Source organism: Pogoniulus pusillus, chromosome 44, assembly GCF_015220805.1.
Source record: "Pogoniulus pusillus isolate bPogPus1 chromosome 44, bPogPus1.pri, whole genome shotgun sequence".
NCBI classification, from domain to species: domain Eukaryota; kingdom Metazoa; phylum Chordata; class Aves; order Piciformes; family Lybiidae; genus Pogoniulus; species Pogoniulus pusillus.
The window spans coordinates 825,406-851,769 of record NC_087307.1 but is presented as its reverse complement, the minus strand read 5'-3'; the positions used below and the strand labels follow the sequence as shown (position 1 = coordinate 851,769).

The window sequence follows — 26,364 nt, the reverse complement described above, 5'->3', positions numbered from 1 at the left end:
TATTTTTTTTCTTTAACGTATAGAAATGTAGAATTTTGTCTTTTATATAAATTGAAAAAAAAAAAAAAAGAGAGGAAAAGGGGGCGAGGTGGAAGAGGAGCTAGTAAAATAAGAAGAGAGGCATGGAGAAACACTACAGCCTTTTTGGACACATCATACAAGTAAGATCAGTGGATTTATCAGCTTAGGTATTGAATATGTTCGTATTATGCTTTATCACCTGTCTGTACAGGCCCTAAGGTGGATACCAACTTGAATATGATTGGTTTGTCCTTTCATGAAGTGAGCAGAAAATCTTGCTCAGATGGCAGAATTGTGGTAAGATCTTGGGAGAGTTATAGAGATGATGATCATGAGTATTTGGATTATAAGGCATTGGATCTTGGCTAATGAATTTGGGTATTTTCATGAGCTTCAATGATTGTATAGATTCGGTCTGGTCCCTTTGGTGAAGGCCAAAGCCCACTTAAAATTGGCATAAGATGGCAAGTGATTTCTTTATCTCTTGCAAGAGCCCTGCAAGGGATGAAAAAACACTGCTCCAAATTCTTGAAGTGAATCGAGAGCTGTGGGAAAAGGCCTAAGCAGAATAGCCTGAAAGCAACATCTAAGACGCACTCTTGTATTGTATTTGGGGTTGGTAGTTCTTAAGCACAATCGTCAGACGCAGCTCATAGCCGAGGACTGCACTGGGAACATCAAGATCTCTGAGAAGTATGAAGTGAACTTAAAGCTATGGAGAGGTACTGGACAATTCACTCGCCCACAACATCGGCTACCACAGTGAGCTAATGAAGACGTGACAGACTTGCACCCTCCAGAAGCTGTGATGTTCGTCTGGACTTTTGGGTTTTTTGAACATTTGACTCACTGTCGCTTGCAGAAATGGCTTTTGGGATCATTAGTTAAGCTTGGGTGGCTGGTTTGCCAGATTGTTGTCACTAGCAAAATTCTTAACAAATGTATTCTCTTTACTTTAGCACCATTGACCTGCGCTCCCACTGAGCACAGCTCGTTTAAAATCAAACGTGGGTTGCTCAAAAGAAAAGAAGGGGGTACTGTGGGAAGCTTCCTCCCGCAGCGGAGCATGAAAGGTAAACATCAGACCCTGTGATGAGAAGTGTCCTTGGAGCCTTGAGGCTCCCAGGGGCCTGAGCCTGCGACTATGAGCAACCCACGCACAGCTGTCAGGGGGTGGAATCTGCCCGCCTATGGGGTGGGCATGGCCCAGGGGGCTGACTCTGGCCACCCCCCCTGGGTGGGATCCTTAAGGTGTTTACTGTAAGTTAACCTATCTCTGCCTTACACTTAACCTGGAGCCAATCTGTACCCTCCACTTGTACCAATCTTGAGCTAAGTTAGTTGTCTACACCCCCTTTGGGGGCTATAAAGGTTGCTGCATCGCCCTAATAAATTGCACTGCTGCACAGAAGCCACAGAGTCGACTCTCAGTGCCCCGATCTCTCGCCGCACCGGTCTCCGTCCTCCAACAAACATGAGCAACCCGTGCTGGGAGTGTCCTTGAATCCATCCTAGGAGCTTAGATACCAGGCACAGGGTAGCATCCCCCACATGCAGCTGCAGGGGGTGGAGTGCAGCTGCAGGTGGGCAGAGTTTAGCCAGCCCCAGAGGCTGACCCTCAGATTGTTATGGTATACTGACCTATTCATGCCTTACGTGGAACCCTGTACCCTCTGTGCGTAACCAGTCTTGGTGGAGCAGCCTCTTGTAAGAATGTATATAAGTCTCTGTATCACAGAAATAAAGCAGACTATGACCATTGAACCATATTGGTGAACAAAGAGTCATTGTACCCAGGTGCTCCACGGGTTTACACCAATACTTCCCATTGCCAGCCTGCCTCGGTCTTACCTGAATGCCTGTTTCACTGTTCAGGTGCCATTAGCTGGTGGAGCACCTGGGTAAAATGACTCTTGGGTCACCACTATGGTCAGATGGTCATTCTCTGTTTATTTCCATGTTACAGTGACTTCTATGCTTTCTTGCAAGAGGTGTGCACAACTAACTTAGGTTAGGATTGGCACATGTGAGTCGCTCTGGTTGGTCCAGGGTTGCAAGCATGGCATGGATAGGGTGATGTACAATAACATCCTGAGGGGTCAGCCCCAAGGCTGGCTAACCCAGACCCCTTGGGCTGGCTAACTCTGCCCACATACAGCTGGCACTCCACCCCCTGCAGCTGCATGTGGGGGCTGCTACCCAGCACCTGGTATCTTAAGCCGAAAATGGGCTCAAGGACACTTCCCAGCACGGGCTGCTCATGTTTATCATTTCATGTCCCGTTAGCAGAAATCTCTCCACAAATATATTCTTGGTGGGTGAAACCATTTATAGTATCTCTGGGGCTTGTCAGCAGAGCAGCTGGAATCTCGAGTGTGGATCCTTCTGCTGTGACGCCTTTCCTGTTCCCTATGGGAATGCTGGCTTCCAGATTCAGAAGCAGCTGGAGATGCGTTTCTGACACACACTTTCCTTCTGCCATGCGGTGCTGCCTCACAGCTTTCTTTGTGCTGCTTCTCAAGTGTGCTCTCAGCTGAGTTAGCAGCTTTTTGCTGTTTAGAGTTTGGAGCTTTTCCCAGGGATTTCCCTTTCAGATTCCATCAGGATGCTCTGTGAGTGTTACCTGCCTGTGGCTGGGGACTGCGGCACGGAGAGGCTTTGTCTCTGGGTGGAGTCAAGGTGTGGTGGTCCCAGAATCTGTGGCTTGCAGGTGGGGCTGGATTCATACACTGAATGGTGGTGAGGTTTCTTGTGCTTTGTGCCTTTACATTTACTGCATGTCCAATTGCTGGTTTGTGGTAGGCCCAAACAGGCCAAAATAGGCTTATACATGTCCTGGCTTGCCCAGACATGTTCTTCTGCTCTCTCTCTGTTGGGCACTGGCTGGAAAATGGGGGTCACAAGCCTCTAGAAGCGTATACCATTAAGCCTTGGATGTGAGCTCTGAGTGTATTGGAACTGCAGTAAACCACAGTGCTGTGTATGAAGAAGCTCAGAGGAATTTGTCCTTGAGCCTTCTGATAAACAGCATCTGTGGGGCTGTGTGCAAAGCAGGAGGGAATTGGGAGGAATATGCAAATTCCAATACTTAGGTGCACTAAAAATGCTTTTGCAGTAACTGCAATTAGGGAAGATTATGCATATTCAAATAGTTAGATGAGCCAAGAGATAAGGAAAATACTACTCAGTATGCTGTATGCGCTTCACACTTCTCACCCTAACTGAAAGTATCTGGTTTGTATCTTGGAGTCTGACGCTCTCAATAAAGAGTTGGATTGCTCAGAAGCGTAGCTCACATTGAGCTGTCTCCCTGCTTTCCCGGTTCCCTTCTGCAAGTGGCACCCCAATACCCTCAAACTCTGGACCTCCCTGCTCTGCGACCAAGTTGGGCTGTTTTTTTCCTGCAGGACCTTTTGCCATTGGAGCTGCGCCGTGGAACCCCCCCACCGATCTATGCCGTTGTGACCCACGCGGCTGGGTTGCTCGCCCCCGCGCCACTAGACCTGCACTGCTGATTCAACGACGACCGACTGGATCCCCTCCTACCCGACCCTCATCGTGCTGCGAGGTAAAGTCCATTTTTTCCAAAGAGGAAGAAAGATACGGCAGAGCAGAAGGAAGGCAGAGGGGTGGGCATGACTCCTGCCGGCTGCGGCAGCATATAGCATGACAACGTGGGCTGCGGAGGCTACAGGATGGATAAGGAGGTAGCTTTTTTTTCTTCTTACTCTTTTTATAACAGCAACAGTGACTTTTTAGCCTATGGCTATGCACTTGGGACCCCTTATACTTTGCTGAAGGAGAAAGCCAGACTTCTGTAGTCTGTTACAGGACGTGAAAGTCATAAATGCTATTAAGAAATATAAAATAGAGCGAGATTTGGTGGCTGTTGCCATCTGAAAGCTGCATAATGCTAACGACTCAGAGATTCTCCTGCCGAGTTCAATTTTCGACCAGATAAAACCTGCCAAGCCAGGCTCGGGCGTTCCTGTTTCTATGGCTTCCGCGGCAGCCGCAGCATTTCTGGCGCAATCTGAAATGTCATCTCCATCACCTCCTGATAGTTCTGCGCCATCCGCTGAAGGCCTGAACTCAGCCCCTGCCCTTCCCCCCCTAACCCCCACCCTGCCCTCTACCAAGAACGCTCTGTGCCAAACTCACGTAACAGCTTTAATTGCCTCGGAATCTGACGATCAAGATGACAGTCAGCCTTCAGAGGCCAACGATGAAACTGAGTGCAAATGTGACCTTGCAGAACAATTATGCCACTACCCCCGGTGTCGGGGTATGGAGGCTGGCGAGAGGCGAGATCGGGGTACTGATGACTCGAGACAGCAGCTTCTAGGCATCTGTGCATCAGTACGATTTATTAAGGCAATGCAGTGTCTTATATAGTGTTCAGAGGAGGTGTCTCCAGCCAGCCTGGGGCTGGCACAAGTGGACAGTACAGATTGGCCCCAAGTTATGTGTAAGGCAGAGATGGGTTACCTGTGGTAAACAACCTGTGAGTACCACCCAGGGGGGGCTGGCCAGGGTCAGCCCCCTGGGGCTGGGTCCGCCCCAGGGGACGGCAGTTTCCACCCCCTGACAGCTGTGCGTGGGTTGCTCATAGTCCTCAGCCTAGGCCCCTGGGAGCCTGTGAGGCTCCAAGGACACTTCCCATCACAGGGCCTGATGTTTACATTCCATACCTCGTTGCAGGAGAAAGCTTCCCACAATACCCCCTTCTTTTCTTTGAGCAACCCACGTTCGATCTTATACAGGCCGTGTTTGATACAGGTATGGATGATACAAGTGCAGGTCAACAATGCTAAAGTTAAGAGAATGCATCTGTGAAGAACCCTTTTGCTAGTGGCAATAGTCTGGCAAACTAACAACCCAAGCTTAGCTAGCAATCCCAAAAGCTATTCCTGTAAGCGACAGTGAATCAAATGTTCAAAAACCCAAAAGTCCAGACGAACATCACAGCTACTGGAGAGTGCAAATCCGTTGTCTTCGTTGGTTCAGCGTGGCAGCCGATGTTGTAGAGCTGCAGATGCACCAAGCTGTCCAGTATTTCTCCTCAGACTCCCACAGTTCTGGATTCAGTCTCAGAAATCTCCATGTTCTAATCACGCTTCTTAGCTACGAGTTGCGTCTGTCCATTGTGCTTTAAGAACTACTAGCCTCTAAATATAGTCCAAGGATATGCCTTAGATATTGCATTCAGGGTATTCTGCTTAGGCCTTTTCCCACAGTTCTTCATCTACTTTAAGAATTTAGGGCAGTGTCTTTTATCTTTTGCAGGGCCCTTGCAAGAGATAGACGGTCACATTGCCATCTCATGCCAATTTGAGTGGGCTTTGGCCTTTACAAAAGGGTGCTAAACTGAATCTATTCCATTAAACCACAATCACTGAATCTCATAAAAATACCCAGATTCACTAACCATGGTCAGACCTTATCATCCATAGACACATATAGCCATCATTTCAATACTCCTTTCAAGATTTTACCACAATTCTGCCATCTGAGCAGGATTCCTGCTCACCTTAGGAAAGGACAGGCTAATCATACTCAAGCTGGTCCCCATCTTACAATGCCTGTGAAGATAAGGGATCAAACACAAACAAATACAGAGACAAATGCAAGTGAACAAATACAGAAACAAGTACAGAAACAAACACAAACATATTGGGTGCCTAGGCTGACAGACCCATTGATCTTGTCTGCAGAATTTCTTTATACCTGCTCCCTTGTCTTTCTACCCCCTTTCCCCCCCCCCTTTTTTTTTTTTATTCCAGTATTACCCAGATATACAGAAAGAACCCAAAACCAGAACATCCCATGGTTTCCCCATAGAAAAAAAATCCCACAATTGCCATATTACAAACTCTGAGCCTTAACTATACTATTTTAACAGCTCAAAGATATAGGAAATGAAGGAAATAGGAGAAAAAAAGGCAAAGAAAAATTCAAGAAGTGTGGTACCACAAGAAAGTCAGAATCAAAACAGAGGGGAAAAGATCTTCCTAGAAATTCTGATACAATTAGCAATCATTTAACATCCTATTCAGTAAACTCCTAACCTGTAAGATCCAGTATAATAAAAAAAAGCATTAATATTGATGTTAATAGTTCATATAGGTAGCAAGATACAAAAATATGAGTCTGTTACATTAAGAACTAAGCTGTTCATTTCCCGCTGAGAAAGTGCAGGGAGGGGTGTGTGTGTGTGTGTGTGTGTGTGTAGGTGAGCCATGCTCGCCGCCCGTGCCAGGGGAAGGAGGCCGGGGGGGGGAAGAAAGAGGTGGAGGGTGTGTCCCATGACCTGTGGAGCCGCCGCCATTTTCGAACTTTCCAAGCCAGTGATGGGAAAGGGACCCTGCTGAACTCTGCCACCGGGCGGGGGGGGGAAGGGCGGCTTGGACTTCCAGACGATTTCTTGCTGATCTTCGCAGGGTGATCTTCAAGCCCCGTCCCCCAGAGTCTTTCTGTTCATCCGTCCGTCCTAATGGTGTTTTCTTGTCCTGTACACACGATCGGTGGGGGGCACGGGGAGGGGTTGGGTTCTGCCAGGCTCCACAGTTTGTCGGGGGGGGGGCGCGGCTCCTCTGAGCTCTGCTGCTTGTTGGGGGGGGGAGGGTTTCTGCTGGCGGCAAGACTCAGGAAGCACGGGCGCTGCTGCCGTTTCTACTTTTTCTTTCTGCTTTTCATCCCTTTTGTGTCGGGGACACGGTGGCGGGGGAGCTGCCATCCTGATGATCAAATGCAGAAGGAAAGGGCCGTAGCAGCTGGCAGATTGGACATGGCAGTAGTGGCTGGAAGCAGCCACTTTGGACAGCAGTCCCAAAAAACTTTTACAGGCTGAGAAACTTTCGCAGTTTGCCACCGCCGGATGGCCATCGGCAATCGCCATCATGGGGTGGTGGGAGGGGCTACCGGCAGCCGCCATCACGCGTGGTGGTCAGGGGTGGTTCCCGGTGCCGCGCGGTTGCTATTCCGCCGAAAGTAAGGGGAGGGGGTGAAGAGTGCTCCATTAAGCGGCAAGATTCCGTAAGCAAGGGGGGAGGGGAGTTCTGCTTTCTGGCGGCAGCTGCTCCGGGGAGGACCTGACTGTGCATGATTACCGTCCCCAGGACATGCCCATCTGTATGGTCGCATGCGTCGTCACGACAGCTGCTGTTATTAAAGTACTCCCATATCTATGAGCGGTTTCAATCTTCAATAAGCGCCTATCTCTATAGCGCGCCCGTATCAGCAGACACTATCCCCCGCAGTTAGGGACGGGATAAAAAAGGAAAACTAGCGCGCTTCCCCGGCAAGATTCCGTAAGCAAGAAAGGAGGGGTGGGGGGGGGGTGTGTGTGTTTCTGCTTTCCAGCGGCAGCTGCTCCAGGGGGGGACCTGGCTATGCACGATTACCGCCCCCAGGATATGCCCATCTGTATGGTCGCATTCATCGTCATGACAGCCACCGTTATTAAAGCACCCCCATATCTATGAGCAGTTCCAATCTTCAATGAGCGCCTATCTGTATAGCGTGCCCGTATCAGCAGACACTGTCCCCCGTGGTTAGTAACGGGTTAAGCAAAGGGGAGGATAAAAAAAAGGAAAAACAGCGCGCTTCCCCAGCAGGGGGTATAGTAGCGTCCGATCTCTTACAGTTCTGCCAGCTCCTTACGCATGGAGGTGAAGCGATGTCTCGGCCCCTCCTCGGGACCCCAGCGGCTCAAGGGCCGGCTTAGAGTTATGTTGATTGCGGCCTGGAGGCCTGCCGGTGGTCCAATTAGCCTATTCGAGCGCCATTTGTCGGGGTACGGAGGCTGGCGAGAGGCAAGATCGGGGTACTGACGACTCGAGACAGCAGCTTCTAGGCATCTGTGCATCAGTACGATTTATTAAGGCAATGCAGTGTCTTATATAGTGCTCAGAGGAGGTGTCTCCAGCCAGCCTGGGGCTGGCACAAGTGGACAGTACATCCCGGAGCCAATGCCTTAATTGGCAGGGATGTCTTGGACCCACTGGGTATGATGCTCACTACTGACACACAGGATTTTTATTAGTGGCCACTGCTCTGCAGTCTTTCCCCATTCCTCTCAAGTGGATAATTGATCAACCTGTATGGGTAGAACAGTGACCGCTGACACAAGAAAGACTGCTTAAAGCTGACAGTTCTCCTGCAAGGGATGAAGAATAGTCCAACTTTGTGTCAACTATTTGTAGATGGAGCCCTTTGCCCTTTGCAACGACTGTGGCCTAAAACTCTAATATATCATTACATGAATGACATTTTGTTGGCTCAGAAAGAGCCTTTCTCCAAACAACAAGAGATTCAACTACAACAACAACTGGAACAGAAGGCATTAAAGGTTGCTCCAGAATAAGCACAAAAACAGGCTCCATGGAAATATCTTGGATGAGAAATTACGAACAGTAGAATTAAACCACAAAAGCTTCAGTTCCACACCCAAATCAACTCCTTGAATGATGCTCAGAAGCTCATGGGAGATATACCGTGATTGTGACCACTCATTGGGTTCTCCAATGAAGATTTAACAACTTTGCACCCACCTCTAAAGTGAACTGACATGACCAAATCCATCACTCTTTCACAGGAACAACAGCTACGGGGACCGTAGGGATGGGAGCTGGGAGACTGGATGGCTCAGACGAGAGATGAATCTGCTGCTCGGAATGCAAGCCACCACCCTCCCCCACCCCTCTCCCTCTCTTCCATCCTTTTTCTTTTGCTGCAGAGATAAGTGTTCTGTTCTTGGAGAGACAGGCTGAACTTGTGACAGCTATTTCATGAATTGAAATCCTGATGCTGTTTCTGGTTTTGATTGTAATAGATCTTGAAGTTTGAGAGTTTCCTGGATAAGATGTTAAATGGTTATTAATTGTGCTAGAGTTTTTAGGATCATTTTAACAGCATCATGAGCCTTAGGTAACTGCAATAGAGTTTGTTTAGCACTTGGTAGGTATTTGTCGTGGAGGGGATTTCTCTATTCCTCCTCTGTTAGGGGGAGGTGAGAAATTAATTTGAAGTGGTATTAATTTTTTATAAAATTATTTATTAAAATTAATATTTACAAATTTGTACCACCCCCAACCACTATGTAATTAGGTTTGTAGTGCAAGATTATGAAAACAGCTTGGGATATATTTACAGGGATTTGATTACTAAATGGAAATATCAAATTATCAACTATAGACAGAGAGAAAGATTCCCTTAGGCTTAATGCCTCTTAACAACTGTACTGTTTGCCCAGCAAGGGCTGAAACTGTGTGTGCTCTTCAGACAGAGGTAACTTATATTACAAAGGAATTAAAGCTTGCTTAGGTGTGCTGCTCATAAGTATTATTAATCACCCTCCCGAGACTGTGTCACAGTGTGTGCACAGTATTCGGGTCTTGGTGAGGCTGGAATCTGTCCCGGCTTGCAGAAGAATGATAAGGTGTTCCCAGTCTCTGGGGTAAACAGGATTTCTCTAACCTCTCTCCTGCCATGAAGTGGTGTCTGCCTTGGTGCTGCTGCTTCTGGATGCTGTGTGTGTCCAGGGATGATCAGCTGGGAGGATTCCCAGGTGCAGGAGAAGGATTTGTCGTCTGTAGAGCTAGCAGGCTGTGTTTGTAGGTTTGCAGACTATCTGGAAAGGGTCTGCTGAGCCTAGAATTTTCCAGGCTTACAGGACCGCTGGCAAGCAGTGTGCCGGGCTGCAGGGAGGCTTGAGTTCCATAGCTAAATGCAGGACAGCAAGCCAGTATGTATGGCTGCTCTAGGCTTAGGCAGGGGGCTCTCGGCTCCCCATAGATGTATGGAGTGCAGGCGTGCAGGCGTTCTGCTTCTCAAAGGGTTTGCAGACAGCTTAACTGTGCCTTGAGATTAATGCAAGAGGGCTAAGCCTCAGTAATGTTTGCAAGTGAGTAAGGCCTGACTCTGTGTCTAGGCCATGCAAGCAGGTCTGTGCTGCTATGCGGATCAGAGAGCTGAGCTTGATCCTCTCAGTCTGAACCTCTGAACACTCTGAATGCTCTGAACACGTGGTGCTCCTTTGCACCTCTCTTTATAGACTCTGAGCCTAGATTCCTGGCTCATTTGGCCATCTAAAGTGACCAATCAGGCTGGCAGTAAGCCCAAACCTTACCTTAATAGGCAGTAGATATTTGCCTGGACCCTCCCAATAGGGGATTACCTGGGCGGACCCCAGGGGTACATGGGCTGGGCATGTGTGTGTTACACAACCTGTTTACTGCCGTAGGTCCTGGCAGAAGAACATGTCCAAGCATGTGGAGGCATAGAGAGGCCTCAGTTTTGGGGCTACTGCCCCTCCACCACAGTATTATAATGGAACACTATGGTAAGAAATTCCTTTGTAAATGTATAGGTGTCATGGAAGGTAACAGAAGCTCCTAACAGATCATCCATGTTGTGCAAGTCTTAGTGCCTTTAGTGTCTCACATTAATGCCAAGAGCATCGCAAAACCAAAACAATCCTTCAGTCCCATGAGAAAGGCTCTCCCTAGTCGAGATAAAAGGTAAACATTGGCCACTGTTTTCCTAACTGTTGGCCTTGCTTCCCAGGCACGCTGGCCACTGTTTTGGTTAGGAGAAACGGCAGTTCTCATGCCCGCTGACCACCTGGTGGTGGGCCGAGCTTGGGGTGGTCTTAGAAGTTGTTTTGGTAAGAATTCTCCAATTGTGCAGGTTGATTATAACTTTGTACCAATCTGTAAGAATAAGGTAAAATTAGCCTGCACTGGTAGGATACACCTCTTTGAAAGCATTATAAAATGGTGTGTCTTCCTGGATCGGGAGCTAACTCGCTCGCTCGCGCTCTCGCTCTCTGCTTGCTCGTTCGCCTGTCATCGCCTGCTGTTCCTGCCCCGGTGACTTCTCACTCAGGGCCGCAGAGGCCTGAAGCCTGCTCGAGCCCGATCCTGACAAAGGAAGGGACACCGCCCAAAGCTTCGAACTTTGCTGAAATAACTGCCTAACAGTGAGTAGAGAAAAGACTCTTTTACCTAAAGACTGAATAACTTCAAAGACTCAAAGGAACTCTGAAAACCACAGACTCTCTTTATTTGCCATTTTCCTGAAATGTTACTCTACAACCTCAAACCCAAAGAATTCACATGGGGAATTTAGTTCGGGAGGGGGATCTTCCACGTCTGAGCAATAAATCACTTGAAAATACGAGTGAGCCTTCGCGTATTTGCCCCTAATCCCCCCAAACTACCTTCCGTGACAATAGGTTACAGCTTATTTCTCCTGTGCTGACACTAAGGATATCATGGTGCCATGTTTCTTGAGTTCTCTTTGCTTTTTCTTGTGTTTCCTTCATTTGCTAGATTTTTTAAGTTGATAGATAATATAATTAAGGATAAGAGTTTGCAAGATTACAATTGTAGGATTTTAGGACATAAGGATATGGTAGAATATTTTAAAGGATTTGTTCTGTACATTTAGATAGCACTAGGGTTATGTGTAACTCACAAAACAAATGGGGGGAGAATTGAGAATAAAGGAAGGATAGGATTTGGAGGGGAGAGGAGACAGAAAGAATTTTTCCTGTAGTTACATCATGCAGACAAGGTCCATGGATTTGTTAGCCTAAGCAATGAGTATGTTTGTATTTGGTTTTGTGTTTGTTTGCATGCTTGTCCATTTGTGTTCACAGGCTTTCAATGGAGACCAGCTTGTTGTAACCAGTCTGTTTCCTTAAAGTGAGCAGAAGTGTTGCTCAGACAGCAGAATTGGGGCAAAATCTTGAAAGGAGCACTGAAATTATGATTGTGTGTGTATGGATGATAAGGTTTTGATCATGGTTAATGAATTTGGGTATTTTCATGAGTTTTCAGTGATTCTGGTTTAATGAATGGATAACAGCAAAATAGAGATTCAGCTTAGCACCTCTTGTAAGGGCCAAAACCCACTTCATTGGCACAAGTGGCAATGTGCTTGTTATCTTTGTGCAAGGGCCCTGCAAAAAGAGGAGAAACACTGCCTTCATTTTTTAAAAACAGGTAAAGGATTGTGGGGAAAAGGCCTAATAGAACAGTCTGAAAGCAACACCTGGGGCATAGCTTTGTATCATATTTAGAAATTGGTAGTTCTTAAGACAGATGCAGCTCATGGCTAAGGAGTGTGATGAAAACATCAAGGTTTCTGAGAACTACAGAGTGAATCCAGAACTGTGGGAGTCTGAGGAGGAATACAGGACAACAGATACATCTGCCAATCTACAACATCAACTGCTACACAGAGCCAGAGAAGATGTGGCACACCTGCACTCTCCTGTGACTGTGAAGCTCATCTGGACTCTTGGTCTTTTGAACAAAATGACTTTCTATGGCCTACAGAAAAAGCTTTTAGCATTGTTAACTAAGCCTGGCAATCCTGACTTTTGTCTAAGTCTGCAATCAACTACTGCACTGTTAGGTGGCTGGCTTGGATCTTTACCCCTTGGTGCCTATGGAGCAATTGACATGATGTATGCAGAAAGAAAAACTGGCTCATTGTTGTAGAATTAAGAGGACCCCAAAAGCATTACCCCCTGATGTGTTTTAATGTGTGGAGATAGAGCCTGGCAAGGTATTCCCAGGAAGGCCTATGGTGGTCCCTGTTACTTAGGTAAACTTAGTTTATCTGCACCTCATTGGAGGGACTGGTTAAACATCCCAAAGCCTTAAAAAATAGAGTAGAACTAAATGCTCCTTTCACCACCTTAAGAGTGACTGTAAAGATGATGTAGAACTATGGTCCTCTGCAGCACAAGTATTTGCCTCATCTATTGCACCAGGAGTAGCAGCTGCACAGCTGTAAGGCAGCTAGAGAAACTAGCCTGTTGGTCAATCAAACAAGCTAATGTTACCACTGATATCCTGAATCAGTTATTATATGATCAGAGTAGTCTTAGGCACAATTTGCTTCAAAATAGAGCTGCTATTGATTGTCTTTTGCTTGCTCAGGGGCATGGCTGTGAGGACTTGGAAGGAATGTGTTGCTTCAACTTGTCAGATCATAGTGAGTCAATTCACAAGAAGTTGGCATGGTTAAAGGAACATACTCCAGAAAGTGTAAGGGATGATAATCCATTTGGTGGATGGTTAAGATCTCTGTTTGGAAATTTATCACCTTGGTTGATAGGCTTAATGGAGGAGGCCCTGAGGATTTTTGGGTATGTTGGTTTTGGTGTCAGTGGTATTGGGAATAGCTTTTGCTTGTATTATGAAAGGAGTTCATGAAGTGACATCCAAGGTCTTGATTGCACAAAAAGGAAAAGGGGGAATTTGTTGGGCACTGGCTGGAAAATGGGAGGCACAAGCCCCTAGAAGCATGTACCATCAAGTCTTGGATGTGATTTCTGAGTATTGAAGCTCAGTAAAACCACAGTGCTGTGTGTGAAGAAGCTCAGAGGAATTTGTCCTTGAGCCTTCTGATAAACAGCATCTGTGGGGCTGTGAGCAAAGCAGGAGGGATTGGGAGGAATATGCAAATTCCAATGCTTAGGTGCACTAAAAATGCTTTGGCAGTAACTGCAATTAGGGAAGATTCTGCATATTCAAATGGTTAGATGCACCTAAATGCTAAGGAAAAGCATCACTTGGATGCTGTGTGTGGTTCACACTTCTCACCCTAACTGAAAGTATCTGCTTTGTCACTTGGAGCCTGATGCTCTCAATAAGGAATGGGAGCTTGGATAGCTTAGCTCATATTGGGCTGTCTCCAGTTCCCATCCCCTCCTGTGCTGGGACCTGTGACTGGCAGGATGGAAATGTCTCTGCCAGCAGGAACAGTGCATGAGGACCAGAGGCGTCTCATGGCCTTGCAGCTTGACCCTGAGCCTGATGTCCCCACATGTGTCCCTTTCCAACCACCATGTCTTTGTGCTCTGCTGCTCCCAGGCAGCTCAGGCAGGCACCCACACCCATCACCCACCCCCTAGGCAGACAGCAGCAGCTCTGGGCCAATCTTCAAAGCCTTTATTCAGAACCAGTGTGGAGGCATCAGAGAGGGGAAGGAAAAGCAGAGGCATTGTCCTGCTGCTTCTGCTGCTCCTGGCAGTAGCAACTCGTTCCTGGTGCCTGTGTCTCACCCAGATGCACAGAGCTCTCCTGCTTCAGATCTCTCTTAGCCTCATGGTAGGGATGGGCTCTGCTGGTTGAGGGCTCAGGAAGCTGTGCTGTCGCCTCCATGTGTCCTCAGGGGGATGTGCAGCAGGCAGCTCTTCAGCATCATCATAGCCTGTGCTCTCCAGGGACCGGGCCCAGGCATCTGCCCCAGCTCCAGGGCCCTCAGCACTGCTCTGTGAGCACAGGTTTGCCCCTGCAAGCAGCAAGACAGCAACTGGACATTAGCCAAAGTGGTGTCCCTCTTGTGAGCATCAGATTTCTCCCTTTGTCCTTGCAGTTCTGAGACTTTCAGCTCCCTCTCCCACATCCAGATCTCAATGAGGAACCTGGAACCTCTTTCCCCGTGGGCTCTCAGCCTGGCAAGGATTCCCCCTGGAACCAGGGGTGGCTCCCCAGGAACCAGCAGCAATCTCTTCCCCTCTCACCTCCAGCCATATCTCTGGGTCCTGCTCCTTCCTCTGGCTCCCTGGGAATTTCCCTGTCTCCCTGTCTAAACACAGGATCCTGTGCAGGGCCAGACATCTCCCTGGCATCATCATAGCCATCCACTGGGTCACCTCCAGCCAGGACTGAGCCATCTGAAAGGAGAGAGCAGCTGGTGACAGCAAGGGGACACATCCTGCTGAGCAGTGGACAGGGGAACCACTGTGGAGGCATCAAAGTGGGGGAGGAAAAGCAGAGACACTGCCTGGCTGCTGCTGCTGTTGCTGCTGCTGCTAGGAATGGGAGCCAGCTCCTGGTGCCTGTGTCTCTCCCAGCTGCACAGAGCTCTCCTCCCTCCCAGCTGCAGCCAGCCCCATGGCAGGGATGGACTCTGCTGGCTGAAGGCCCAGGGGGCTTTGTGCCCTGAGCTGTGCTCTCACCCCCATGTGTCCTCAGGGGCATGTGCAGCAGAAAGCTCTTCAGCATCCTCACAGCCTGTGCTCTGCATGGACAGGGCCCAGGCGCCTGCCCCAGCTGCAGGGCCCTCAGTACTGCTCTGTCAGCACAGGTTTGCCCCTGCAAGCAGCAAGGCAGCCACTGCACTTTGCCCACAAGGATGCCCCTCATGTTCTGGGCATCAACTTTGTCCCTCGTTAAGCCCCTCTGGGGTGAGAGGTGGAGTTTGGAAACCTGAACCCAGGTGTCCCTGGCCCCTCCCGTGGGGAGAACCACCCAGGCCAACCTTGATCCCACTCCCACTTCCTTTCCAAGACCCTATTGAAGAGGCAGATGAGCTTCCTCCTCTCTCCTGCTTCCTGCCTTCACCTTTGCAACATCTCCCTTGCTGCAGCTGCCTCTGCTAACCACGAGGCCAGCTAAGCACGTGACCAGCCCAGCTACCTCCTGAATCCAAGGGGCAATCCAGCTCCAGCTGCAGAATCCACTGCCACCCAGCCTGGGCTTGTGCACACCTTTGTGCCTGCTGCCTTCCCCTCTCCTAGGTCACCCTTTTAGTCATTGCTGAAGTTTTCTCTTCAACTTCCAGATCAAATTTGAGGCTGTTTCTTTGGGTGCTTCATCCCTTTGACTCTTCTACCTCATTTTCCATATGGGGAGAGGGAGGCATCCTAAATTTTGTTCTGTTGGGCTTTTGGACTCCAGGAAGCTTAAACAATAACAAACTTCCTCCCTTCCTCTTTGCAGTTCTGAGACTTTCAGCTCCCACTACCAAACCCATATCCCAAGGAGAAATCCTGGGACATCTTTCCCCATCGGCTCTCAGCCTGGTGGTGATTCACCTGGCACCAGGAATGGCACTCCAGGAACCAGCAGCAATCTCTTGCCCTCTCACCTCCAGGTTCATCTCTGGGTCCTGATCCTTCCTCTGGTTCCTTGGGCATTTCCCTGGCTCCCTGTCTAAACACAGGCTCCTGCCCAGGGTTAGCAATGTCCCTGGCATCATCATAGCCATCCAGTGGGTCACCTCCAGCCAGCACAGAGACATCTGGAAGGAGAGAGGTGCTGGTATCAGATGGAAGACAGATCCTGCTGAGCAGGGGACAGGAGGAAGTGCAGAGATTTGGGGCTCAGACATTGGTGTTGGCAGCACCAGAAGGCAGCCCTGCCCATGTCCTGCCCAGCTCCTGTGATGACACTCAGGGACACCACTGCTCTTCACCTGCCTGCAGGGAGCAGACACCAACCCCCCCCTGCCCCCCGTTACCTGCTGTTGACTCCAGGCCATCCTCCTCCTCCTCTCTGTCACCAGGCTTGGGCTGCAGCTTGGCCAAGGACCCCTCTGAATAGGAGCCTGTAGAGAGATGCAGGAGGTGTCATGGGAGTGCTCTCTGCTGACCTGGCTTGTGGTCAGTGCTGCTGGGGATGTGGGAGCCTTTGAGCCAGGGCTGAGTGAGGAGAAAGGCTCAGGGCTCACCCTGATGCCTGAGGACAAATCCAATCTCAGAGGGGCCCCACAGCTACCCTGAGACAGCCTCTTGCCTCAGCCCTCAGGTGTCACCCAGGCTGCAGGGGCAGGCAGAGAGAGGTTGTCCCTGGTTAGGACAGGCAGAAGTGGTGAGGAGGAACCTTCTTTTCCAGGCACAGCTTCTGCCTCCTCTTCCCACTGACCTCACAGTCCTTGCACTGCAGGCACCATGGGCCAGGGGCATAGAGGAGTCATCTGTAAGTGGAGGGGTGAGGGCAAAGAGCCCTGGAGATGTGTCCCCCAGGATGGACACAGACCCACCTGAGTCACTGAACCTCTCCTGCTTCTGCTACGCTGTGCTGTAGCCAATCTCCTCATACACAGCCTCAGGGAAGGGCTCCCAAGGGGCCTGGGCAGCTGGGGACAGAGCCAGGGTTAGCAGAGGAACAGGCAGGCAGGCTCAGGACCCCACTCTGCTCCTCCAGCTCTGTTGCCCTGGCACAGCCCAGGGCTGCCCTCACAGCAGAGCACTGCTGGAGAGTTCTGCCACCACTGGCACTTCCTCAGTGCTGGCAGTGTCCCCAAGGAGGTGACCTGATGCAGCAACAGCCTTGCACATTCACCCCACACACAGCCCTTGTGCCCCTCTGGCTCCTGGGTTAGGTCCCTGGTGCTGGGGCAAGCTCTGCCCCTGCTGCTGCCCCCTCTCTGCTCCAGGGATCTGCAGAAGCACCTGGGCAGGCAGCAGCACACACTCTGGTCACTGTTCTGCCCTTGCCACTCAGTGCCACACCACAGCACCCTTGGCCTTTCAGGAGGCATCTTGCCCTGGCAGCACGGGGGAAGCACCAACCTCTGCGCCCAGCCCTGGCACTTTGCACTTGTCCAGCCAGGAGGGCCAGGAGCAGGCAGAGAAGGGCTCCCAGGACGATGCAGATGATGACAGGCACTGAGACACTGCTGCTGCTGGTCCGACGGCCCCCAGGAGCACCTGCATGGGCAGCAGCAGAGCAAGGGCAGCAGCAGGCCAAGGACAATGTGTGGCCAGCACATCCCAGTGCTTAACCCACTACACTGAGTGCAGACAACTGCAGGGGTGAGCAAAGGGAAAGCTCTCACCCTAGAGGGGAAGAGAGAGCCCTGCCCAGCCCCACACCACTGCCCCAATGCCATCTTTGGAGATTTCACCTCCCAGAAAGGAGCCAATTCCCTCCAGCTGTGGGTCAGAGCCTGGCCCTGGGCAGATGCAGCCCTGGCAGGGAGGAGAGGTTACCTGCTCGGGGGGTTGGTGCTTCTGTGCTGGGTGCATCTGCAGGGGAGGAGAAGGAGAGCTGGGCTGAGAGGGTGCTTGTGCAGGGAGCAGGGAGCCTCCTCTCTGACACACTGTGTGCAGGTGGGAACAGCTCTGACACATGCCAACAGAACTGCCCCCCTGTGGGGCTGCTCAGCCTGCCCAGCACACAGCACAGGGCCCTGCTCCAGGTTGTGCTAAGATGGCACAGGCAGTGCAGGAACTGCCCGGGGGCTGCAGGGCTCTGCTCACAGAGGCTGGGGAACATCCAGCCAGACAGCAGCTGCTGCCCACTCGACACCAGGCTGCCATGGCCTTGCTCTCTCTGGGGCCATGAAGGCACCCAATGGGGAAAATGGTTTCCCAGCTCCTTGCCCCTAGCCCAGAGAGGGCTCCCTGCCCCTCACTCACCTGAGCAGCTCACAGCAGCATCCTCCTTGTGCCGGCAGACGCCGCTGTCCCCAGGCCGGGCCCAGCACTCCTGCAGAGATGGCTCTGTGCCCTGGCACTCCACCTGCTCCAGCCAGATGGGGCCTGTCCCCTCCCCAAAGGCAGCCTCCCCCGGGGCAGACAGCACAGGCCCACAGCCCAGCTGCCTGCATGCCACCTGGGCATCCTGCCTGTCCCAGGAGTCGTCGCACACCGTGCCCCAGGAGCCGTGCAGCCAGACCTCCACTCTGCCTGAGCACCTGTGCTGCCCTCCCACGGCACGAATCTTCTCCCTGGCTGGAGAAGGCAGAGCCCTGCCAGGGCAGCAGGAGAGCAGGAAGAGCCCTGCTGGCTGAGAGGGGTGTGCAGAGGAGCAGCTACCTGTGCAGTTCCTGGAGTCTGGGCATGGAGCTGAGAGATCTGCAGACACTTCTGGTCGTTTCCCTGCAGAAGGAAATGCTGCAGTGGAAGGGCTGCTGGACAGGGGTGGTGCAGCAGAGAGTGAGGCTGAGCTCTGCTTCTGCCTCCCCCTGCCTTTTCCCTCATGGCAGTAACTAAACCTGTGTCACTCAGTGGGGGCATACAGCAGTGTGGAGTCTAATTCCCAGAGCACTGGGAGGCTGCCCATGGCTTTCCCTCACACCTTCTGGTCTGTAATTAGACCTTGACTGGAGACATCTCTGCCTCACTCATTGCTGCTGGGAACCCAGCTGAGGCCTGCTGGGGAAGATGTGGGGGTCTGAAATCTGAAATCTCCCTTTTGATATGATCAGCAGAGGTATGGCAGGTACAGGACCCATCTGGGCCCTGTCTTTGTGCTTGGCTGGAGCCAGCTGGGAGCAAGATCTGGGGGCATGCTGGTGCCCATCTAGCTCAGAATTACCATGGCAGATGATGTGGGCCTCATCTCTCAGGTCTTCACAAGAGTGCAGGTGCCAGGGAGCAGAGGGACACTGCCAGAAGGAGCTGTTTCTCTCCCCACACTGCACTCGATCCAGCCAGGCAGCAGCAGACACCCTAGCATAGGGCAGGTTTGTATCCAGGTCCCCTGTGTCCCCACAGCCCAGCTCCTTGCATGCCAGTGAGACAGTTCTGGGAGTCATTGAGTTGGAGCAGACATTGCCCCAGGTGCCATTGTAGAACACCTGCAGGCGCCCGGAGCAGTTGCTGCTCTTCTCCAGCCTCAGGGCCACGAACTCTGGGAGGAAAGGGCTCAGATGGGACCAGGCTGGTCTGGGGCTGTGGGAGCAGGAACACTCCTGCACCTCCCAGGCCCTCAGCCAGACAAAGTCACTGACGACATAACCCCCTTGAAGTGACAGGCAGGGAAAGGGCCCTGAAGAACAGGCAGCCCTGCTCTCCCTGCTGAACCTTGAGGACAGCTGATCTCATCAGGTTACCCAGTGGCACTGAGGGGACACCTGAGTGCATTGGCATCCTCAGGCGTGGCTTGGGCAGGGGGACAGAGGCAGCAGGAACAGCCTTGTCCATTGCTCTGCCCCTTCCCAGCCTGCCCAGGCACTGTGCTCCCAGCACAGCTCCCAGCACACACCTGAGCAGATGACTCCGGCGTCCTCTTTGTGCCCGCAGTCGTGCTGCCCCCAGGGCCCTGCCGGGCACTCCCAGAGAGCAGCTTCAGCCCCGGAGCAGTTGACCCCATCCAGCCAGATGTGCCCAGAGCCTGCCCCGAAGCCAGCGGAGCCAACCGCCTGCAGCGCCCCTCCGCAGCCCAGCTGCTGGCAAACGACGCTGGCATCGGCCAGGTCCCAGCTGTCATCGCAGACGCTGCCCCAGCTGCCCTGGGAGTAGATCTCCACTCTGCCCTCGCAGCGCCCGCGGCCCTCTGCCAGCCGCACCTGCCGGCTCCCTGCAGCAGGAAGAAGCCCCAGCTGCTGTCAGGGGCTGCTGCCCAGCCAGCACACAGCCTGGGGGCCCTGGCAGTGCCACTCACCGCTGCAAGAGACCCCCACATCCTCTGCAATGCCTGCTGCCAGCACGCTCTGGGGCAGGGAGGTGTTGCAGAGCTGCAGGCTGGCCTCGTGCCCTGCACACCGCACCCCTCGCAGCCCCACGGGGCCCTGCCCTCTCCCAGCCTTGGGCAGGGTGTAGGCTGCCTCTGCCTCTCCGCACCGCAGCTGCCGGCACACCACGCTGGCCTCCTGCAGGTGCCACTGCTCTGCCAGGACCCTGCCCCACGTCCCACGCCGCAAGATCTCCACTCGTCCATCGCAGCGGCTCCCTCCACCCACCAGCCGCAGGGAACCGGAGCCAGCTGGGCCTGGGGAGAGCAGCCCTGCAGCAGCCCTTGGGGGCACCCAGTAACCCAGCAGCCTGTGCCACATCTCCACGCTCTGGCACCACTGCAGGCCCTTGCAGCTCTCCTGCTCTGCCTCAGGCAAGGGCAGACTGCAGCTCTGCCAGCATTTGGCCAGCGCTCACCTGAGCAAATGACAGCAGCGTCCTGCTCATGGGAGCACAGAGAGGCCCCCAGGCTGCTCACGGGGCACTGGCCCAGCTGGGCTTCAGTGCCAGCACAGTGGAAGGAGTCTCTCCAGACAGGGCCTGTGCCTCTCCCAAAATGGCCTCCTCCCGGAACGGACTCAGCAAAGCCACAGTTGAGGTGACGACAGAGAACGTGGGCGTCCAGCAGGTCCCAGTGCCACTCACACAGGGTGCCCCAGGTGCCCTCTACATCAACCTCCACCCTCCCCTCACAGCCTCTGCTGCCATTCACCAGCCTGAACCCTGTGAAATTATGGACAGAGAAAGATGCAAAGAGTGCCTTGGTGCTCTTGCACCCTCCAGAGCTGCAGGCCAGGGCACAGAGGCAGCCTGCCAGCCTCCTCCTGCTGCCTGATCTTAGGGCTGAAGGCAACCACATCCCCACTCCTGTCCTCACACCCAGCCCAGCACTGGGCCCGCTGACCCTCCCCAGCACACTCTTGCTGTCCAACCCCAAATCCCTGAGTCCTTACGTGTGCAGGTGACTCCAACAGCATCTGCATGGCTGCAGGGCTGGGTCCTGGGGGATCCCCTGGGGCAGGAGGCAAGAAGAGATTCTGTCCCCACACACTGCAGCTCTCTGTCCCACATGGGACCAGCCCAATCTCCAAACTGAGCTGCCCCATGCACAGACAGGGCTGTGCCACACTGCAGCTCCCTGCAGACCACATTGGCAGCTCTCAGATCAAAGTCTGAGGCACAGACAGGTTTCCACTTCTTCTTGTCATGGATTTCCACACGTCCTGAGCAGGGACTGTCCCCTCCAACCAGCTGGACAAAGCCTGGAGGAACCAAAGCCCCTTGTGAATTCCTTGAGCTCACAGGCACTGAGATGCTCACATCCCATCTCACAGCCAGGGAGCCCACAGAGTCACACAGGCACCCCAGCAGCTCCCAGTGGGTCTTGATGGCAATAGTAAACCAGGACCCCTCCTGCCCATGTACAGCCACACCTACTAGAAGTGCCCAGGAATAGGATCCTCATCCGTGGCCAAGGTGCACTGCCAGGCTGACACATTCCTATCACTGGGTGGTCAGAGGGTAAGAAGGCAGGCAGAGGAGTCTCCAGTGTAAGGACAGGCAGCAAGTGCTGCTCAATCCCTAGCAGTGCAGGGCAGCCAGGGGCTGCACCAGAGAGCATAGCCTGGGCATCAGCTCAGCAGTGACTGAATAGGGTCCTATCCTTGTGGGCTGGCTCCCAGGGAGTGCCCCTGGAAGAGGGATGTTGTGGCCATGGACCACCCTACTCTTCTGCCTGAGTCCTGTGAGCCTCTCCTCTTAGTAGCCACTCTGCTTTGGGGACTCATTTCTATCAGGAGACAAGGCAAATGTCCCAGGAGATCTTGTGCCCATCCCTGGGCTGTGGGTGCCCATAAAAACTGCCCTTGGTACCTCTGGCATGGACTGATCAAGTCCTTGGTACTGCCAGATAGCTGCTGTGAGAACAGGAGACAAAACTGACTGCAGGACTAAGTGGGCATTCATCTCCCAGACCCTGGCGCTGACCAAGGCTGGGCTGAGCCACACTGGGGGTCAGGCAGTGCCACTTCCCACCAGGCATTCCCCAGGATGCAGGGAAAGCTGCAAGGACAGCCCCAGCTCAGCAGTGTCACCAGCCACACTGGGCCCTTCTCCACTGCCCCCTTGTTTCCCTGAGGACACAGCCAGCTGCCTTCCCCCATCCCAGTAACAGGGGAGAGGAACAGGCTCCTCCCATCCATGTACCTGAACAGGTCACTCCAACATCCCAAAGATGGTCACAGTAATGCGGACCCCATCCTCTGTTTTGCAGTCAGACAGGGCAGGCTCGGAGCCATCACACTCAACAAAACTCATCCAAACGGGGCCACATCCTGGCCCAAAGTGTGCATTTAAATGAGCTTCCAGAGCAGATCCACATCCCAGCTGCCTACAAACCACTGCAGCATCCTTCATGTCCCAGGAGAAACCACACACAGTCCCCCACTGTCCCTCGTGTTTCACCTCCACTCTCCCAGCACAGCGCCTGCCGCCATCTGCCAGCCTCACCTCTGCAGCTCCTTCAAACACAGACATGGGAATGGTCAGGAGAGTTCTGAGCAGCAGACTGCAGGTCTGCAGGTTCCTCTGCCCAGAATTTGTCTAAGTCACCAGGGTAGGAGCCCTCCACGATCTAGATTGTTCTTGGAGCACTGGAGGTTCCCTCTCTTCCTCACAGGCTCAAGGAACTGAGGGTGCCCAGCATAAGCCCTGCAGTGCCATTGCCTACCCCACAGCCTGTGCTACATCACCTCAATCCAACATCTCTTTCCCAGGCTCAAACTCAAACTGTGTCTAGCCCTGCACAGTAAATCCTCTCCTCTCCTACCCAGCACACCCTGTGCAGCCCTGTGCCCCCAGACCCACAGCTCCCTCTCCCAGCCAGGCACAGGGCAAGGCACACACTTGGTTGATTGCAGCACCTTCTGCTTTTCTCCCCACTGGCAAAGCAAAGAAACCTCATTCCCAGGCCTTCCCCAATGGCCATGCTGGTGCCCACCTTCCTCAGGCCATGGCACAAGGGGAGCAGCACTTACCCCTGCACAGCTGCACCCAGAGCTTGAGCCACAGAAGCCAAGTGAGCAGGAGTCCTCCTGTGCCCATCCTGAGAGTCCTGCCCTGCTGGCACAGCCCCTGGCAACTCACACAAAGAAATATGCTGGGAGGGTGAACTCTCTCTGCGGGAGGCTGAACTATCTCTGGGGCAGATAAGCAGCTGCAGGAGGAGCCAATCGAAGCAGCAGCACTTTTCAGACGCTATCGGCAGCTCGCTCCCCTCCGACACAGCCCAGCCCTCCAATGAGCTTCTCCAGCGCCCTTCATGACCATATATGAGGGACAGATGTGTCCTGCTGTGGGTGTCAGGGAGGCTGTGGCAGGGGATTGTCCTGGGACAGTGTGGCTGTGCAGGGCAAATGGCTCTGTCACCCCTTGCACCCCACTGTGTGGACTGGGAGCACTCAGCAGCTCCTACACAGGCCTCATCCTGGAAGCCAAGGGGCAAGTGTCCAGCTGCTCCTGAGCTGTGGGAACCATGGAGGTGGGGCTGCTGTGGGGTCTGTGTCAGGATGGGAAGGGAACAGCCTCTGCCCTTGCTCCTGCCTCTACTGTGTTGGTTGCAGCAGCTGGCAAAGGTCCTTGTCCAGGGCAAGGTCTCCATGCCAGGAGTGCTGCTGGCACATCCCTTGCACAGAGCCCCACAGGGAGTCCCTGTCAGGAGCTGGGGCTGGGACATGTCCCTGCCCTGGCAGCAGCAGACCTGCAGGCTGAGGCTCAGCCCTGTGCCTGACTCTCAGCATGTCACCAAGGGGCAGTTATTCCCCACAGGCACATCAGGAGCTGGAGCTGCAGGTGCACAAACCACAGCCCACGTCACCTCGCAGTGCTGCCTGCGCTTCCCCTGCGGTACCCAGGCAGGAAGTTGTGGTTTCCTCCTGGCACTCTGCCCAGGAACATCCCTGCTGTACCCCTGAGCCACCCCAACCCTGACTACTGCAGCCAGGGCTGTAGGGGATGCTCCTTTAGCCTCACAGACACAGGCAGCTCCTGACCACCAGGGTGACACCATGGTGGCTCCTGGCTGCTCTGTACCCAGCCCCACAGCTACAGACCACCACTAGGGACATGACCTCACAGCTCCTGCTGCCCCCCACTGCATGCTCAGCACTTGTCCTCATGTGACCTTGTGATGGAACAGAATGTGTTTTGTTCACTAAAAGTAGGATAATAGGAAGCTAGCCACCCGAATCTGGGCAAACATCACATGCCAGTATGTAGAATTTCATAGAATTTCATAGAATCAACCAGGTTGGAAGAGACCTCCAAGATCATCCAGTCCAACCTATCACCCAGCCCTATCCAGTCAAGCAGACCATGGCACTAAGTGCCTCATCCAGTCTTTTCTTGAAGACCCCCAGGGACGGTGCCTCCACCACCTCCCTGGGCAGCCCATTCCAATGCCAATCACTCTCTCTGTGAAGAACTTCTTCCTAATATCCAGCCTAGACCTACTCTGGCACAACTTGACACTGTGTCCCCTTGTTCTATTGCTGGTTGCCTGGGAGAAGAGGCCACCCCCCACCTGGCTACAATGCCCCTTCAGGTAGTTGTAGACAGTAATAAGATCACCCCTGAGCCTCCTCTTCTCCAGGCTAAACAGGCCCAGCTCCCTCAACCTCTCCTCATAGGATTTGTGGTCCAGGCCCCTCACCAGCTTTGTTGCCCTTCTCTGGACATGTTCCAGCACCTCAACATCTCTCTTGAATTGAGGGGCCCAGAACTGGACACAGCACTCAAGGTGTGGCCTTACCAGTGCTGAGTACAGGGGAAGAAGAACCTCCCTTGTCCTACTGGCCACACTGTTCCTGATGCAGCCCAGGATGCCATTGGCTCTCTTGGCCACCTGGGCACACTGCTGGCTCATCTTCAGCTTACTATCTATCAGTACCCCCAGGTCCCTTTCCTCCTGGCTGCTCTCCAGCCACTCAGTCCCCAGCCTATAGCGCTGCTTGGGGTTGTTGTGGCCAAAGTGCAGAACCCTGCACTTGGCCTTGTTCAATCTCATCCCATTGGCCTCTGCCCACCCATCCAGCCTGGCCAGGTCCCTCTGCAGGGCTCTCCTACCCTCCAACAGATCAACACCTGCTCCCAGCTTGGTGTCATCTGCAAACTTACTGATGCTGGACTCAATGCCCTCGTCCAGATCATCAATAAAGATATTGAACAGGACTGGGCCCAGCACTGATCCTTGGGGAACACCACCTGTGACTGGCTGCCAACTGCATGTGGCACCATTCACCACCACTCTCTGAGCTCTGCCATCCAGCCAGTTCTTGATCCAGCACAGAGTGAATCTGTCCAAACCATGAGCTGCCAGCTTGGCTAGGAGCTTCGTGTGGCAGACAGTGTCAAAGGCTTTGCTGAAGTCCAAGTAGACTACATCCACAGCCTGCCCCACATTCACCAGGCAGGTAACCTGAGCATAAAAGGAGATCAGGTTGGTGAGGCAGGACCTGCCCTTCCTAAACCCATGCTGGCTGGGCCTGATCCCTTGGCCATCCTGTAGGTGCTTTGTGATGGCACCCAAGATTACCTGTTCCATGCCCTTGCCTGGCACTGAGGTCAAGCTCACAGGCCTGTAGTTTTCTGGCTCCTCCTTATGACCCTTCTTGTGAATGGGTATCACATTGGCAAGCTGCCAGTCTTCAGGGACCTCTCCAGTGAGCCAGGACTGCTGATAAATGATGGAGAATGGCTTGGCCAGCTCAGCTCCAGCTCTCTCAGCACCCTAGGGTGGATCCCATCCAGTCCCATGGACTTGTGAGGATCCAAATGACGCAGCAGGTCCCTTACTGCTTCCTCATGGATTAGAGGGGGACTGTACTGGTCCCTGACTCCATCCACCACTTCAGGAGTCCAGCTGTGCTGGAGACAACCTGTCCCACTAGTGAAGATTGAGGCAAAGAAGGTGTTAAGCACCTCTGCCTTTTCCTCATCCTTTGTCACTATGTTCCCCTCTCTATCTAACAAGGACTGGAGGTTGTCCTTGGCCCTTCTCTGCCATTCAGATATTTAAAGAAACACTTTTTATTTTCCTTGGCAGCTGTGGCCAGCCTGAGCTCCAAGTGGGCTTTTGCCGC

At 52.8% G+C, this 26,364-nt stretch overlaps 2 protein-coding genes across 2 annotated transcripts in view; both read right to left on the bottom strand.

The window, feature by feature from the left end:
- LOC135192825 (deleted in malignant brain tumors 1 protein-like) overlaps nucleotides 1-26,364 on the bottom strand; it is a 75,359-nt gene that overhangs the window by 45,898 nt on the left and 3,097 nt on the right. Inside the window, exons 2-5 of the mRNA XM_064176201.1 lie at nucleotides 20,645-20,950; nucleotides 20,157-20,477; nucleotides 19,758-20,072; nucleotides 19,089-19,403 (exon numbers count right to left, since the gene is read on the bottom strand). Of these exons, the coding sequence (XP_064032271.1) occupies nucleotides 19,089-19,403; nucleotides 19,758-20,072; nucleotides 20,157-20,477; nucleotides 20,645-20,950 (1,257 nt within the window). The remainder of the gene's footprint in view (nucleotides 1-19,088; nucleotides 19,404-19,757; nucleotides 20,073-20,156; nucleotides 20,478-20,644; nucleotides 20,951-26,364) is intronic.
- LOC135192804 (uncharacterized) lies at nucleotides 13,979-17,452 on the bottom strand. The gene is made up of 6 exons (XM_064176188.1): nucleotides 17,339-17,452; nucleotides 16,807-16,902; nucleotides 16,285-16,371; nucleotides 15,913-16,065; nucleotides 14,564-14,716; nucleotides 13,979-14,331 (listed from the first exon to the last, which is right to left on the bottom strand). The coding sequence occupies exons 2-6, from the start codon at nucleotides 16,861-16,863 to the stop codon at nucleotides 14,176-14,178; spliced, it is 606 nt and encodes a 201-aa protein (XP_064032258.1). The 5' UTR covers nucleotides 16,864-16,902; nucleotides 17,339-17,452; the 3' UTR covers nucleotides 13,979-14,175.